This window comes from Scatophagus argus, chromosome 15 (genome assembly GCF_020382885.2).
Source record: "Scatophagus argus isolate fScaArg1 chromosome 15, fScaArg1.pri, whole genome shotgun sequence".
NCBI lineage: Eukaryota > Metazoa > Chordata > Actinopteri > Scatophagidae > Scatophagus > Scatophagus argus.
The window spans coordinates 20,057,214-20,075,511 of record NC_058507.1 but is presented as its reverse complement, the minus strand read 5'-3'; the positions used below and the strand labels follow the sequence as shown (position 1 = coordinate 20,075,511).

The following is an 18,298-nucleotide window of genomic DNA, read 5'->3' as shown; positions in this document are numbered from 1 at the left end:
AGAAAGAATGACTGAGTGATCAGTGACCCCCTAACACCGGTGGCTGATGCTCCAAGTAAGAGTCTTACATGGTAATATTAAAATACAAGTTAGCAGTGAATACTCATTCATCTGGGGACAGTGTGACATTGTTTCACTTACAGCAGCCATGGAGTTGATACGGTCAATGTAGTAGTCAGGCCAGCTGGTAGCCAGCTTGTTGGGGTCCTCTTGCTCCTGTGCATGGACACAAAGACATATTGAGTCACTTTACTTTAAGATCCCTTAAAATGGTAAAGTCTGCTGGTTTAAGGGCAGGTAAACGGGGCATAACAAAACACACTGTAAGTTACTTTTTACATTCTGGCAACACTTGGATTTTTGCAACCTCTACACTAATGTGCAAACACTGTGACACAAACATGAAGCATACGTTCTTGTTGATGTAGCAATTCTGGCTGAAGCCTTGGATGGTAATATCAGCTATGCGGCCTGACTGTCCAACAGAGCATTCACGGTTGAGAGTGATCTGGATTTTCAGTTTGATATGGATGCTCAGGGTCCTGATACGTGTACTTATAACCTGCGACTGTATGTCATGTTCGCATGACAAAAAAGGTCACATGAAAGAAGTCACCTGACTTAATTCTAAAAACATTTTAAATTTTTCTTTCCCCTCATACCAACAACTTGACAATCTTTACAGTTTAGCCCCACTGCAGGTAAGGTGCTCAGTATAGTGAATCAGCAGTACATTGTCCATTTTCTCCACAACCTTTATGTAGTGTGATGAACAAACAGGGACTGCTAGTGAGGCTTTAGATTTCACTATTTTTACACTACACTTTATACCTTATTTCACTCTCATAGTTGCATTCCTCCACAGTCTACCTCAGCTGCAAACTTCAACATGAACACTTAATGGATCGGACAGTCCAGTCCACAATAACTAGGCCACAACGTCTCAGAGTATCCACTCGCCTTAGCTTTTATCACGTGGATAAAGAAGAATTGCCTCGAGTTAAAAAAACACGCTCCACAATAGTTTTCAAATGGCTCTGTCTGAGATCAATTTGTCCGGGCCAATCCGGAGGAGCGTGATGCCACGAGCAACCAAGTCACAGGGGAAAACAGAGACCATGTTCCTCGTTCACATCTGGTCTTGTTTAGCCCAGGCTAAGAGCACTGGTAGAGCATTGTTGTTGTTCTTGTTACTGTGCGCACGTCAACCAGAGTTGGAAACTTAATGGCAGACCACATTAAAGGCAAAATTGGATAGTTTTGAAGGATAGGAATTAGAGAAATTATTTGCCAATGCCAAAATGTATTTTAAATCTTAACATATGTTGAAAATGTAACTTCTAATTCAAAAATTAAGAGGAAATTTTAAAAATGCCTCTTTTTATGAATGTGGTGGAAAGGCAGAGCCATCAGCTGAAAATATGTGAGACCATCATAAAAGAAACAAAGCATTCGTTGCAGTCCATGTGCTTCCCAAGAAGCATATTATAAAAGTTACATTCATGAAAAGGGCATTCACGCTGAAGCTAGAGCTCATCAATTCTCTCTGTGTTCCTTCTTGATATGAGAAATCAATATTTTATGCCACCCAATCCCTTTCTAATTTCGAGAATATTTTTAAAATGCCACTTCAATATTTGCATGTTGGCAAAAAGCAAATTACCTTTTCTATTCATTAACCCAGGCAGACTCCCTCAGGGACCAGCCTGGATTGATTGTCCCCAACATAAAATCTGCTCATTATCACCGGTTACCCAGTGAACTTCAAGCTTGGACATAAAAATGAGCTGCAGAAAGAGCAAATCCATTTATTTATGAATCATAAATGCTCAACTACGGCTTTCTGAGCATAAAGCTGGCCAATGTGGATTTCAGTCATCGTACAGCACTCCGTGCCAGCGTTCGAGCTCAAGCTAAAGAGCTAACCTACAACAAAAACAATAGAGCTCACTGTACTGCTCGGCTTGTGTTTGCAAGCTGGCTGTTGTTTCCACTACACTGCTGAAAAGCTGGGGACGGGATGCCAGACAGATCCTGACGCTGAGATTAACAACTTAACTGCCTCTCTCTGGCCCTTCAGCTGAATTACAACTGCCGCCACGCCCTCTAAAACATGCCAAGTCCAATGCAACATTTACTCTGGCAGTTTCACAAGTCAGACTAAAGTACTGTAATTTTCGTCTTGCTTTTGGGACAAATGATATGATTACAGCATGAGGTTTGTTTTGGGGGTCCTGGTCATGTTAAGTACATACACTTCCTAAATATCTGCCCTTCTAATGGAATTTCTACAAGGGCGAGGGGATGGTAAAACCAGTCGTGCGTGCGGCTTTGTCGATCAAACCATTCTGGGAGTTAATCACAGTTGATGACTGGGATTAAAATCTCATGATAACAAGCCAGACTCCAAAGAATGGAGCAGTTACAAATGAAAAGTGAAACAACAGACTTTTGTTATGAATGGAGAAAGAATTTCTGAATACATTTTATATGTATATACATCGAATGCTCTTCTGCTTATAGTCCTCTTCTGGATGAAAACATTCCAGTTGCGACAGTTTAAGGTCAACCCCTTCATTCTACCAGAGCAATCACACACTTACACACACATACATTCCTCATGTCTGGTGACATTAAATATGATTTACAATCTGAGCTGCAGCAAAGGAGAACAGGAATCCCCAGCAGTGTATCAGGTATATTTCTGTAAGGTGTTCCTCTTTTTATAACCATCTGTTGAGGGATATATTGTTTCTCCAAAGACCCAAATATCTTACTAAAACCAGATTTCAAGAATATTTCCCTGTGAGTTTAACAGACTATTACATTTGCACAGGCACCTGTTGAAAGAGTAGATGAAATTACATATTTCAGCTCCCCTGCTGTCATGCAACAAGTGATCTTGAAGATTTCAAACCTCCTGAAAATGATAATTGATCTCACAGATTGTAAGAGCTGTGAAAAATCATGGAAGGTGGCTACTGTTTGCTTGACTCTAAAACATGGACTCAGTTTTAAACTGATGAGGACGGGATATAATAAGACAGATGGACGAGATACAGTGGCACTCTGCATGCTGCTGTGCTCAACATGTGTTTGTCTTGACCCTGATGCATTCATGTCCAAGCTTTGGCAGTCAACTCGGCTCAGTCACTCCTTTAAGTGCAGTCCAATAGTTCTGGGTCACAGACTGGCAACAACCTATATGCTGGCTCTCAGTGACATGCTAACATGTTCCCATGAGGTCTCTAGTTTCTCTGGCAATTGTAGTGCTCGTTGGGTGCCTCACACTCTGTTCCCATGTGTTCTGAGAGGCCCAGGGGGACCCTTGCTGTAAGTTGGGGGCTCTCATGAGCTGTCCAAATCTACGAGAGCACCGGCAATCAGCACAGTACTGAATAAAATACTGCATAAGAGCAGCTTATGAACAAAGAGCTGCAAAAGGTTCTTGGTTCAAACCCCGGACAGGGCCTTTCTGTTTGGGGTTTGTGGTCTGGCTTCCTCACACAGTCCAAGACATGGAGGTTAGGTTAGTTGCTGACTCCAAATTGACCATAGGTGTGATTGTGAGCCTGCATGGTTGTCAGTTAGTCCTCTAATGAACTGATGGCTTGTCCTGGGTTTACCCACTCCTCGCCCTGTGTTAGCTGGGATAGGCTCTAGCCCCTCCATGACCTTGCAAAGGATCATGAATGGATGGATGTGTGATCTGCCCAGAAACAAAAGAATCTGTCTTATACGCCTATTGCATGGACAAACGTCTTTACAATTTAATCTATGTTTGGTCCTATATGGTCCACTAAGGCAATTAGCATCTGGCCTATGCAGTAAATACAATTAGCACTTTGTTACAGCAAGACACTGGAATGCATTAGCTGTCATTTAAGAATATATGTCAATATTTTTCCCATAGTCTCTATTCCTGCTGTCACCACAATATGTTCCCATCTGCGCAATAACAGGGAATGTCTGACATTCCAAAGAGTCAGTGTCTCCGCAGGGAATATTTATCTAGGGAAGCTGGAATATAAAGTCTCACCTACAGAGGCAGGAAATGGACAGGATATTGAATTCGGGAAGATTATGTAACACTTGCTACCTCTTACAGGTATCCAGCTTTGCACATGTTTCAGCCCATGTTTAAACAGTAATCTTTGCCTGGTGTCACATTAGTATAGTTGATGGGAATAAAGCATTAATTTTATCTTTAAGGTGCTGCCACTTTAGGATTGGCTAATGTGGAGGTACATGCGGCACACTACGTTAAAGCATGATAAAGACAATCCACTCACAACCTGAAAGACGAAGATAGGACACAGTCAATTGCTTTTGGATAACAGAACTGGTCTTACACAGAATATCTTCTACTTAAGGAAATTTAAGTTTGTAGACAATGGATCACTTGTATTTTTGTCAGTGATTTTACTTTGATAAAAGACCATATTTGTGTGATCACGAGCTGAAAACACACTGTCTGATTGTGCATGTGTGTGTGTGTGAGCGCACCAGCACTAATTAGAGTCAGGAGACTCTGTTTGGCTCCCAGCACTGAACGACTATCAGGAGCTATTACACGTTACATCGTGTTCTCTACCTGGGGGCTGCTGGACACGAGTCATGCTTGCAAAAACAAGAGTACATACGCACACATGCACACACACACACAAAAAAATCTCCCACACTCACAGGCAGGAATGCAATACACTCATGCAGAGATTTGCTCATGCCATGCCTGTTTCACTAAACGCATATACAGCACATCCCTTCCTTCTCATGTGTACCAACAATGAAGTTCTGTCTTCCTCTCACACAGACAGACAGACACCCAGCACCCCTAGCTGCAGCTGACTGGGTGGCTGAGATCAGAGCTAAAGGTACAGCTGCTTTATGTAAAGCCCAACAGCTTCAACAACTTGACAAACAAACTTAAACTGCCATTTTTACATAAAACTACTGAATTTAAATTTTGAAGGTGGGATGTAAATGACGCAATTAAATCAGAGAGCCACTGAAAATTCTAACTAATTGTATCATTCTGTCTCACTACTCATCTGTCTCGTTTTCCAGCAGCAGCAGACAGCCAGTCAGCAGGTTTTTGACAAAACCACTGCACTACCTGCACAGCAAAACATTTTAAAAAAATTAAAAAATAGCAGCCAAAATTTGCAAATAACTGGGTGACTTTCATTCACCCGGAGAGCTGGCTAAAAAAACCCAACTCCATGATGTTACTCAGTGTTGGCACAAGTAGGAAATTGCTAGCTAACTCATTAGCCATGGCAACTTCAGAAGAACACTGGGTTGTGTGTCCTGCCTGTACAGCTAACTATGGAATTATGGTGCTTTAATAAATTCTCAGATTAAAAGATGCAGGGAAGCCATTTTGAGTGGAACCAAGCGAACGTCTCTTCTAGGGAAAACACTGTGGTTTTAGTGGTTAGGTAGTGGTTTAGTTTTATTAGAGTAGGAAATGGGTGAATGTTCTCAACCCACATGAGTATGTGAAATCATAAAAACCATTTGTAATATGTGTTTCTTACTAAACAGCAAAGAAGTAGATCTGTCAAAGCTCAAGTGGCTTGGTGTAAACATATTGGTCAGTTTGTTTTGCAGGTGAACAAAGTTAGTTTGTTCCTTTGTCATGCCCTCAGTGGCTCCTTCCAAGTGTTATCTAACCACAACAACTGGAGCCGTCGCCTGGCTGGAGGGAACAAGGGCACCAGTGTTTGTCGCTAACAGGAACGGCTGAGGGAAAGCCTGTTGTCCTGTGCTCTCCATTCAAATCACTGTCATGCTGTAATTCTCAGAAACACAAGCTACTACTGTGGTGCGTGTGTGTGTGTGCGTGCATGGGTTGTGTCTGAATAACCTATAAATGCACGATTTGTTGCATATATGGTTCATGTCTGCGTGGGTATGTGCATGTGGTGACAGTATTCATGCCTCCCTGCCTGCATATTGACACACAGACATGCAGGTTATTATTATTTGATAGTGCATGCCAGTTGTTTTTCCCCCTCATTCTCCATTCCATGAATGAGGGGTTTGTTTGGTTTTTCCCCCAGTTTTCCGCAGTGCACTCTTACCCCGGTTTTGCTCTCCATTTCCTGGCCTGGACTCACGGCTGGCTTTTTTCACCTTAGCTTCACGGAGGAAATAATTTCTGACTGGGAGTGATGGGGGGAGGAAGGACAAACTAATATATCCTACCTCTGAACCCGGCTTAGGCGTGCACTGCAAACCATTTTGGTTCCAATATTCCCAAGCTGTTGCCAAACTTTTGTTTCCACTACCTTCTACTACAGTACAAAGGGTTCTCATAAACGTCTGCTTCATTGAGATATTCATGAGCTGATACTGAAGTTACTGAACTTGCACCTTTTATGTGGGCTCACATGTGCAACTACACATTCTGCCAATCCCCTTTAATAGTTTGCAACATATTCAAAGGGCATAGCTTGCTATAATGTATAAAAAGAAAGGTTATGTCCTGCTCTTGTATTATTTTTACCAGTATCTCATTTCATCGTAAACTGTTGTGGTGTTCAAGCTTCCATCCTCGCCTTGACATCCCTCTAAATACACCACAATTCCACTGCTTCTGTTTTTCCTAGTAACTTAATAGTGGCCTGAATAGGCCTACAAGTACAAACTTTTACACACGCAGGTGCACACATACATACGTACACACACACACACACACACACACGAAGTGGTGTGTATTTACTCCTTTTTAAAAGGGTTGTCGGAGCCTATCATATCAAAGCTGAGCCCGCATGCCTTAAAAAGAGAAAGGAGGGGTCCGATCCTCATCCTGCTTCCAGCATAAAACCCCTGCCAAAAAACAAATTAGCAAAGAGACACAGGGGAGGGTTTATGACTATTTATTCAATTTGCTATTGAGTGAGAAAGGGGGGCTGAATTCTCCTTTTTCTACAAGCACAATGTCATTTCCTGGTGGACATCTGAGACACGTCAAAGAGTATGAAGAGAACGAGAGATGTTTTGGCAAAAGGGAAGGGGTGAACGAGAGGGCTAACCAGAATGTTCTAGTGCTTCTATGGTATGTTGACAATTTTGCAGCACAAAGAAATTGCTTGCTCCAACGCGGGGAAGGAGATTTAGAGATTGAGGTCTTGAAACAAAAGCTGGGGCTGTATTTGTGCACTCTGTCCGTACTGTATATGCACATAATATGGCATGCACATTTCCCTGTAAAAAATATTGTGCAATATAGCTGGCATATCATGTTCATATGTTTACGTCAATGGAGAAATAAGAAACTGGAAAGGCTCATTAAAATTGGGTTCCGGTAAGAGACTGTTCTTTAGTAATGTTCATTGCTGACAGTTTAACTCTAAACTGTGGGTTCAGGCAGCCTGTCAACTGGGAGCCAGCCACAGATTAAAGCCGATGCACATTTAAGTAAGGCACAGAGCAACTCACCTTCTTCTTGCTGCAGTAGATCTGCCATTTCTTCTCATCGGGCAGAGCGAACATGGCCTCCCTGTTCTTATCTGTCAGGTCCAGTTCATCCTGCAACAAGAAAAGCAGCTGTTTTATGCACACGTTTTGTTCATGTGTTAACCAAGAAGTACAAAAAAGCCATGACAAACAAATAGTCAAGCACCTTTAAAGGTTATTACTGGGAAAATCGTGGCTATAATCACCCCATCCCTCAATCCCGCAATCCCAGTTGTTTTGTTATCCATATATACTGTTACAGGGACAAAGCAAAACATTTCAGCAATGACTGCAGATCACTGGGTGAGTTGAGTGAACGCGATGACATTTGATTTTCCAACCTTCCCACTGCCTGACTGAGAACTGGTCTCCACAGACTACAGAGTAGTGTTTTAATATTCACCCTGCTGCTCTGCTCAATTCTTCAGTTTGGTACAAGGAGCCTCCTGCACCTTTTGAAATGCATATGAGACCAGGAAATGAGTCTCTGTGTGCCAGGGAGGAAAAGTAAAGTCTTGGGAAAGAGAGACAAATAAATCAGAGCAAGAGGGAGAAGGAAGAAAGAGAACGAAAGAGAGATGTGTTGATAGAAAAAGAAGAATGGCGAAAGAGAAAGGGGCCGTGTGGTTCTGGATATGGCTAAGCACTAAAAAACAGGGTAGAGGATGAGATGCTATAGCACAAGGGCTTTGTGCTCAAGCTCAAGCTAATCTCATCATAATGGTTTTGCTACCATGACGTCAGCTAGAAGTGCCGGGCCTCATGGGCCCCCCAGAGTGAAGATGGCTACTGGTGCCAGAGGTGGGGCCCCTTAAAACCAACCAGTAGATTCACAGTTTTTTTATTTTCATCCATTCAGCTGGACGGGGTGGGCTGAAGTGGCCCACATTCCAAGCATTCGACACTATGAGGAATGACATCATCTTTCATCCAGTCCTTTCAGGGGATAACCAGCAGCAGCATTATTGTGGCTTTGGCAAGAAAGGAAAAATCTGAAGGGTGTGAACTTCAAGGGGGTCTCATACAGACAGAAACCGCAAAGAAGCTCTTTCATCTCAGCAGCATTAATTCAATGATTAATTGTGACTCACACACACAGAGTTGATCATCCAGGGTCTTAATCACCAGCTATGATGAACGCATGCTGCTGTTACTCATGAGCCTGTGCGCTCTTGAGCGTCAAGCAGAAAACTAGCCATCTTGTGAAAGCTGAACATCTAACCTCTGACTTTCTGTCCTTCAGTCTTTACAGATTTCAGCTTTGGGTTGGACCACAATCTTCTCTCCACATCCCCAGGCTTAGAAACTGAGGCAGAGAAGCCAGCTCGTCTCTGGCGTGTTGCCTGATCGCAGGGTCAAAGCCCTGCTGTGCAAGCTGCTGCTGTTTGGAGGAGCAGACACAGAGGGGCTGGTGAAGGAAATCGGTGAGAATGAGACCCCTGGATTTGAACCAGATGGGAACTGAGCCCGGTTGCTGAGATCCACGCTCCATCTTGTGCTGGCTATCTCTCTGCCACTACTCCCCGGGCCTCTCAATTAAAGGTTTATATGGAGGGGAGTTATGTGAGAAGAGGATGTACGTCAGCAACGAAAACGATTTAGGTGTCTGAGGGTTACAGTTTAGAAGAGCAGGTAAGCTAACCCAAGAAGATATTTTATTTAAAAATTCCATTTATGAATAGATTAATTGCATAAGGCCTTCACATACAATTTAAGGCGTATGAAAAGGATAATGGCCAAGTCAAGTAAGGTAGAAAGAACAGGAAAATAGGAAAAGGAGTGGCAAGCTGGGCTAAAGGCTAACGTATCTTTTACAAAAATGGACTGCATGTTTCATTCATTTATTGTAATAGGTAATTAGAAGAAAGAGGAGACATGGTACTGGTCAGCATTTGAATCAGAGAAAAGAGAAAGGACATGAAGTCCAGGATGAGGACATTGGGTGGGTGGAGGAAAGTTCATGTCATGCAAGCCAGAGGAGTGTTCACTTTCTAATTATGCAATATCCTGCCATTTTCTTCTACCTCTACACCCCCATGCAGTTAAAACATGCTCCAATACCACATCCGCGTCACACTGCCTTGGCCACACCAACACCTGCAAAATACCCAGTCCCTCGTTAAGTCTTCCAAAACATTACTGAACCAACTTTTCTGTGTAAAACCTCCTCTTCATGTGCACCCATCCTCCTTTGCCAGCACACTCCAGTGGAGAATTCACATAAACCAAAGCTAATATTGTTACACCTGCTGCTCAAGACAGGAAAAATGCATACCTAAGGCCACTGAACCTCTTCTTTCATATTTTTTCCAGAACTGCCTATTGAATAATGTTACAGATTAAAAGAGGGTGCTGGAGCTGTGAGACCGCCTGCAGATTGAATGACCTGCCCTGTCAATCAATTTCCTGTTTCTCAAGACTGCTGTGCTTCTCATATGTGCTGATATGATACAGAACATAGTGGAGGGAGATGGAGGCAAGCAAAACTTCTTTTCTTAAACAAAGTTGCTTCTATTCTGATTTCAATGGGTTAATAGTAAGTCTACCTTCCAATAAAATCTTCTACTTGAATGGCAACAAGTTATTGGTGCATTTGCAGATGAGAAATGAGATGTCTGTGCATTGAGTACCCATGTTTGATATTACCATAGATTTGTATAAAGACTATCGGCAGGCATTTAGGCCCCGCACAAATGAAATACAAAGAGGTAACGTGCGAACAAAGTAAGTGCATTCCCAAAAATGTTCAACCATTCATCTCAGTGCTAACATTTCATAGTAGGAATCACTTGTAACTCCTAGTAGCACAAGTAAGCACAGTACAAACGTAACATGTACTGTAACAGTCCCCAGGAATCATAAGGATAAAAATGTCTTAGTACATTCGCCACCAATTATATGGCCTATATAAATTTATTTGTATGACATAACAGGAGTCAGATGATACAACATGTCTGGGGGAGATTTTAAATATTTATCTGCACCATATGGAAAAGGTGTAAAGGAAAGGAGTGGGATGAGCTGCGATGACAAATGGGAGTGAAGTCAAAGCAGTGTGGGAAAACCTAAATACCCACTACTGTCACGTCCACTCCATGAGATAAAGGTGGAAGCAAGGCAAACTAACAGATCAAGCTGAGAGAAACTAAATATGAAGAAAAGTAAGAAGGGTCAGTCAATGAGTACATGTGAGTGACTGACAGGAGTGGAAGTGGGTTGTCTCTGTGACAACTGCTTGAGAATGTATGAGGCTCCACCTAAATGGGAAATGTGTGTGGTCCAAGAATTACATCCTTTCACGTACATGTCCGTCTATGAAGTGGCAATTCCAGAGTAGATATGAATGTCTTTACCTCATGTGAAGTCTTACAGTGTGGGCTAAGAAGGTCTGTCTGGTGTATGCTGATACACACACACACACACACACACACACACACACACTGAAGCAGTCTCAGGAAGGCAGAGGAAAGACAGGCAAGATGGCAGGAAGTCATATGAAGTCTCCAGAGGACCCACAGGAAGCTGTAGCTGCCATTATTGACCCAAACGAGATTCAGTGTGTGCGTGTACATGTGAGTGTTCCTCCAGGCCAAGCCTTACAATTAGTCCTGGAGATTGTTTCAAAAGGCAAAGACTGGGTCTGAATCACTGACCACAGCCAAAAAAAGTACACACACACACACACACACACCCACGAGACTTAACACCACTTTGCAACATTCAGAGGAGTCATAGTATCCTCTCTTTGATGAGTCAGTCAGTAGCCATTGCTGGCCTACTGTCCAAACAAGGCTTGACCGCTTTCATGATGAGGCTAGCTCAGGACAGTCAGTGTTGTCTTTAAAACAGAGGTAGGAAGAGAGCATTAAAAATGGGAAGCCAGTCAAACAAATGCAAGGGAAGGAGGGAGGGATACAGAAAGGAAAGATGGTGCACTCCCAGGCGTACACTGTGAAGGAAACTCACTCCCAATGGCTCCGAGGGTGGAGAACATTTCCATTCACTCTTGTTATGCAACACAATTTTGATTCACGTCCGGCTTGAAAGTCACACTGGAGGGAACATTAGGAGAGGATTTATGTTTCAAAGAGTCCAGCTCTCCTGGAAACACAAGTTGAGGTTTCAAATGAGAAAGGCTAATTTTACCATTGCTGTCTACAGAACAAAATTTACGTGAAACTAAAAACAGTGATACGGAGTGAACGCTATTAAAGGTTGTGGCACACGGATGCAGCGCACGACACTGGACAGCTGAACGACTGCCCAGAGCGGATGGATTAAAACTGTCCCAAATTACGAGACAGAAAGAAAGAGTGAGGCTCCCACTTTGGGAAAGAGACAGACAGACAAAGCAGACAGAAAAAGAGGGCAGAGAGAACACACACTAATCTGATGTCTGCCAGTATGTTGCCAGATGTTGCCCTAGTAGATCTGACTCGTTCTTGCCAGTTTAGCTAGATTTAATGTATATCATACCCCCTCTCATTTCAACACACAATTGTTTTCAAAATGATGAAAGACTGAGTCATTTTTTTTAATAATCAGAGAATCTGTCTCACTTCTAAGTAGCATTTGTTTGCAACCTGTGTGAAGAAGGAATAAGGCCATACGGATGATGAGTCAGACTTGGAATATTTCTTCTTTCACAAGTACAATATGAAGTGAGCCTTGAATTTAAATCCACTTCATAGCAGATACTCTCCCCCGAGTGACCTTAAATCAGCTGTATGTTGTCGTCTTCTGTGTTTATGTTTCTCTTTTAAATGCATTTCAGTCCACAGTGGTTCATTTGCACTGTGGAGCTGGGTTCAAGCCCTTGTAAATGTGCCGACACATTGTGACCATGTGTCGACCTTTCCACAATAAACGCAATGTGTTCATTGCCATCAGCTGGAACTTGTAAATGGCAGTGTAGTTGTCCCCAAACAACCTCACACTTTGGTTTCTTTTTTGGAAAATAAATAAATAAAGAAAGAAAACTACATTTTGATTTACTAAAAGGCCTAACTAATGCTAAATCTGCAAAAGTACATGATGGGGCAGGGCTTATTCACAATTACCTAAATGAGAGCAATTTCATGTTTGATGATAAAATGCTATTAGCAGGGAATTGCCTCGATAAACAATAATAAAGCTGTCATTGCTCTTGAAGGTCTGCCAGTCTTCACACATGGCCTATTTATCAACCATGCGTGTGAGCTTTGAAACGCTGCTGGAAAGAAGCTGTTTCAAAGGCACCCACTTCCAAAAAACAGAACACAGAACTGTATGTTTGCTATAAGGAAAATGTGCAGCCAGATGCAAATATGTCATTTAATTGATGTGATCCATTAGCTCGTCTGATGTCGTCTTTGTTCACTGTGTCCAAATCAGTGGCGACTGCTTCCAGGTTCATTTACATGGGTTTGTCGAGGTCGTTATTGGAACAGGAGTCTTTCACGTGCTTTTAAGACAGACTTGGAAGCGAGTTTATTCTTCAGAATTTCTCTAGGATAAGTTGCTGCACATTTGGCGGTTAGAGTAAGTGTTTTCACAAGGGAGTCAAGGATGGATCCAACACATGCTTATTCTGCAGTATTACTTTTCTAAGCTACACCCCAAGGACAATAAGTCATCTCTTTTGGTACAATTACTTATTCTATGCTCTAACATTTTTTATGAAGAAGCTTAATAGTTAGTAGACATTGTTTAAAAAGTTATACATTTTAGAACTCCAGTGTTCAGGCATGAGAGCAGAGAGTTGACAGCATATGGAGAGATTGTGGGTCTCAGATGGCAGAACTTACTGGTGTGTCTTTGGGTGGTGACGATGACCAAAATATATGAGAGGTTCATCATCATAGTAATATGTCTGGTTATTCTATTCCAACTCCATCATCCAAGCCAGGTGATCATCCAAACAAGGGACAGACAAATCATAATTCATATTATTCCATTCAATATTCCAAGCAGCCACCATGGCACAATGAACAACTTGTTACAACAAAGAATTTTAAGGCCAATAAATTTCATAAAATATTTCAGAGACATATCTCTAATAAAATAGTATAAGCTGAGTGTGCACTGAGCAGTCTCAAGACACTGTGGAAGACCCCATTATGGAGGTGAGGACACGTGGAGGTGGTTTACTCCTCCGTTTGGCCCAGATCTGTCGCTCCCACTCCAGAGGCTCCACTGAGTCTCATTCTCCTCTTCAGGGAAGGCTGTCATAACAGTAATCCCTGTCTTCCGTTGCCATGGAAACATGCTATGTTATGTTATTCTCTATTTTTCTTCATTTCCTCCACTGGAGCACAGCTCCTCGCCTCCCTGCTTCGGCTCTCTATGTCAGCGTTACAAGCATTGTGTCCAGTTTAAGAGACTGCTTGAGGTCTGGTTGTACAGATTTTTGGATGACCGGCCAGATGTGTCTGCATGTCGGCTACAAGATCAGTATAACAGATGTGAGGGACCAATGACTTGGCCAGGTGACAAGTCATATATTGGGCATCCAATCAAAGGAGAACACAGGACGTGAAGTGATTTGCAGAGCACATACATATGATGTGGCAGACAAAAAAATGGAAGTTGAACTTTAACCTCTGAGTGCTACATTCACCGCTGGAATTCTGCAGTAAAGACAAGATGACCAGACCCCAACAGACATTACCCCAAATACAAAACATGCAAGCTAGTGAACAACACCATCAGATGCAGCTGTCCAACAACCATCTTAAAAATAATCTATTCCCAACATGTGGAAGGGCCCAGCTCCAATGAGAAAAAGCCAAATCCTCTTTCCCTCCTGGGTCGAAAAGCTGCAAGTCAAGAGGCTTTAAAAATCAGGGATGCGTCTGCTCTGCTTCTTCTTCATGCGATACATCTGTGGCAGCTTCATCGTAAGCTCATTTATTTACCCCAAAATAAGCTGAGGGTCATTCACTCCTCTCAGTTTTGAGGACTGCTCTGATTTGGTTAAGTGCTGCCATATGACTGACATGTTTTTATATTATCTCAGCATCGCACGTCTCTGATCGTTTTTCTCCATGTAAAACCTCATTTATGTATGCATTTTTTTCAGGCCACTTCGGGCATCAAGTTCATCAAATAAGCTTTGGTCCTTTGGAACAAAGCCTTACTTATTACACAGCTGAAAGGGCATTAGGTCATTCCAGTCTAGGGATACTGAATGAGGCAATCAGTGTCCCAACTGCTACAACCCTAACTTTTAATTTTCTCTAATCAAGCCAATAAAAATACTGCAGCTACTGAGATTTAATGGCTTGTGCATTACTAGCGATCATAAAGGAGCCTAGAATAAAGGGGCAAATCAGGTCAATTAGCTAGAGAAATAGAGAAAGGATCACCATTGGGAAAACAGATGCCTTGATAACAGTGAATAATTTCCTATCACATTTGGAATTTCACTTAATCTCCTAAATTGATTTTGACAGTTGTAGGAGTGATATATCCTGCAGGTGGTGAAGTTTAGCATTTCCCAAGACTAAGACTTGACAGTGCCAGAGGCAGTCCTGTAGCCATGCTGCTGAGCACTTTGTTGAGAGAAGGAGATGGAGACAGAAAAAGAAGGAAATCTGAGGTTGAGGGAAAATGACAAAAGTGCTGAGATGGAGACAAACAGGACCAAAACAGACCAAGAGACAGGAACTGAGCAAACAAGGAGAGAGAAACAGCAAAGCCCTATTCTTTCAGCAAAGCCAGAACCGGCTTGCATGGCAGCTGAAACCCATACCAGACTTCTTCATTCTGACAGCTGTGCCATGATCCCTCTCCACACCATGGGCACATGCCAACACAGCCATGGCAGTCTGGCACCAGTACAGTCCAACAACCTCTGCCAACAAGTGCGATCTGTGCACGAGATAGGAACGGTCACGCAAGACAGAGCTGTGTGTAGTGGAAAAGATGAGCCTTTGAATTTATGGATTTGGGGGTTGGGGTTGGAGTGCTGAGGCATGGCCTCATCCAACCATCAAGACGGCCCCCCACCAGATCACAGCCCTTCCAATTCTGTCCCTAATCCTGTTTGGTCAGGACAACAAACAAAACTCATAGCAAGGGCAAGGAAAAATCACTGGGCTACTCAGCATTAGTAAAAAAAGGATTTACACACTTTACCAACTTCATATATTTTACTTCTGTTTTCACTTTGCAGCATTTCTGTGTGATGACGGATAAAGGAAACTGGTCCATAACAGTACAAAATTGCAGTACATCAGAGTTAAACAGGCCTGTTTAAATTTAAATCAATGGATGATAAGAGGCAGCTATGAAGATTATCCCACAACTTTTTCTATAGCCTTTTGCATTCAGCGAGTTCCTGAGTAATACTGCAAAATTAATTCTACTGCAAACGACGAGTAGACGAGAGTTCACGAGAAATGCACTGTAAGACTTAGTTATGCTGTCGGTGCGGGTCTTACTGCAGAAATATTCAGTGAACCAAACGCTCAGTTGAGTCAAAACCTAAGGGTGATAAATCTTAACCTCAGATTCACAAGACACTCCCTTACCACAAATCCAAAGTGGTCCGCATTAAGACCTCAGCCCAATTTAAGTCCTAAATGGATAAATCCAGCAGGGACACGGAATTGGATGCCATTTGAAAAAAATTATTATGCTAGCTTGCACATCCATTAAGGTTGCTCTGTCTTACTCACCACCAGTTCAGAGAAACGAGCATGCAGCTCCTCAGCAGGTGGCATGGGGGCGCTGAACTCCAGCAGCTGCAGAGGCACGCTGTCCTTCAGGTTGATCTCCAGGGGCTCACTGCTGCCGAAGCAGCACAGGAAGCCCAGGCCCGGCCGTGTCCTCTTCCTGGGGGGCATGGTGACTGTGGTGACACAGGTGGCAGTGATGGTGCTGGACCAGGAAGAAGGTAGAGGAAGGGGCCAAGGGCAGGGAGGGGGAGTGGAGAGGAGGATGAGGCTGCTATCTAGTGGGCATGATCTAGAAGAGAGAGAAGAAAGAGGGGAAAGGTTATAGAGACAATGATAATGCAAGCTGGCCTACGTTTGGTTTTACTTTCAATGATATTCAGCACATGTTTTCTTGGAAAGAAATGGTTTGTAGTGCGCACAAAATGCAGTTAATCATGTCTCCAGCAGCTCTAGTTTGTTTAGAAAAAATACAAGAAGACGCATGAGCAGGCACAGTCATTACATCTAAACAAAAAAAAGAAATATGACCTCCATCATGAGAAAATACAGAGCTGGGGAAACCAAGCGATCACTGGAAAGCTAAGTGCAGAAGCGCTTTATAAAAGAGAGCCCACCACCACAGATGACAGGAACAAGGTGGAAGTAGGAAGTCCAACACAGTTAACACCTGTTCATTTCACAGAGGCAGCAGGGGCCGCCATCATATCCTCGTCATGACATCGGCTGTTCTCGTGGCTCAACAAAGGAACCTCTTGTCCGTGAGGCACAATGGTGCCTGGGCAGTGTGTATGCCGATGTGTTGTTTGTGCAGACTTGCACCAAGAGCTGCTTCAACAGTACCGTCGCTCCTTCAGCGAAGTGTATACTCTGTGTGTGTGGGTGTGTGTATGTACAGTAATGAATGACCCGCACTACAACAGGAGCAAAGGAATGAAAAGGCCGAGCGAGACACCCTGGAGGATTTCCTCAATGTTACGAAAAGGATATGGGTGGTCTTGACTGCATGAATAATACACCCTTTATACCATATTATGTCCTATCAGCCGCATACTAACTTACACATTGTGCGCTTACACCCACAGCCACTCATACAGCTGCCAAAGCTCTTCTTTATGCATTTGCTAATGAATGGACATCAACCCTGTCATGCAGATACCGTGGGTATGCAAATCCTGCAGAAATATTTGACCAACAAACCAATTTTGGAGCCATATATGAGAAATACACAAAAGATAAATTCAGGATATTGCTGTTAAGAACAAAGAGCTACAGAACCAACATAAGCAAATTTTAAATAGCAAATACTTCTGTTATACTCCCAAATTTTACGCTTTCATTGATTTTGTTCATACTTAAACAAGCATTAAGTAACGGCTAGAGCATTGCACCCCTCTGTTTAATATGGCAGTGAAAGTTTATGACTGAGTTTCCACAAGGAGCCACAATCCACTACATCTCGACTGAGCACGACTCTCCACCACTGCTCTCTCACACATTTGTTCAGCCTAGGAGTTCTCACCACACTGTCTAAAAATAGCAGGATGGTAAATTCTTTATGAATGCGCTGGGCCCTCGACAGGAGCTTAAAGGGGGGGGGGGGTGAAAAGAGAAAACACCACATTTCCATTTTGCCCTTTCGTCTTTTGCTCATTTGCCTCTTCCGCCTCCTTTAATCTGCCATCCCTCTCAAGTCTGAAAAAGCAGAGTTGTTTTTTTTTTTTGACATGAAGATGTCTGTGCAACCATAAGTCGGCTTATTTTCTGATACTTATTAAATCTTACATTATTCTGCATAATCACCTTTAAATATAGACATTGATTCATATTCATGGCATCAGTGTGCTCAAAGTCAGTTACAGCATCTGTATGTGAGGTACATCTGATACTGCACCAGTGTCTGTGTGTGTGTTATGATAGCCGAGGTGACAATCCCTAAACGCCACACAAGGGTGGGATTAAACTCCTTCTGGGCTCCAGGACAAAAATGACGTTGGGGCCACTGCTATTCCTATTCCTTGTGCACAGTAGTAGTATCCTGTTGCTGTTACAGGTACAGCGGACATAGCAGATTACAAAGGGCAACTTCATCATCCCAGAAATGACATGTCAGTTAGTTTGTGTTATTTACACAATAAATACAAATGTATTTGTACAGGCACAGGATCAACTGCTCT

At 42.8% G+C, this 18,298-nt stretch overlaps 1 protein-coding gene across 3 annotated transcripts in view; it reads right to left on the bottom strand.

Moving 5' to 3' along the window:
- The window catches only part of daam2 (dishevelled associated activator of morphogenesis 2), an 89,428-nt gene that overhangs the window by 39,282 nt on the left and 31,848 nt on the right, over window positions 1–18,298 (bottom strand). For all 3 annotated transcript variants that reach the window (XM_046412598.1, XM_046412596.1, XM_046412597.1), the window contains exons 2-4: window positions 16,125–16,413; window positions 7,447–7,536; window positions 142–216 (exon numbers count right to left, since the gene is read on the bottom strand). In XM_046412598.1, the coding sequence (XP_046268554.1) occupies window positions 142–216; window positions 7,447–7,536; window positions 16,125–16,292 (333 nt within the window). In that variant the 5' untranslated portion in view covers window positions 16,293–16,413. The remainder of the gene's footprint in view (window positions 1–141; window positions 217–7,446; window positions 7,537–16,124; window positions 16,414–18,298) is intronic.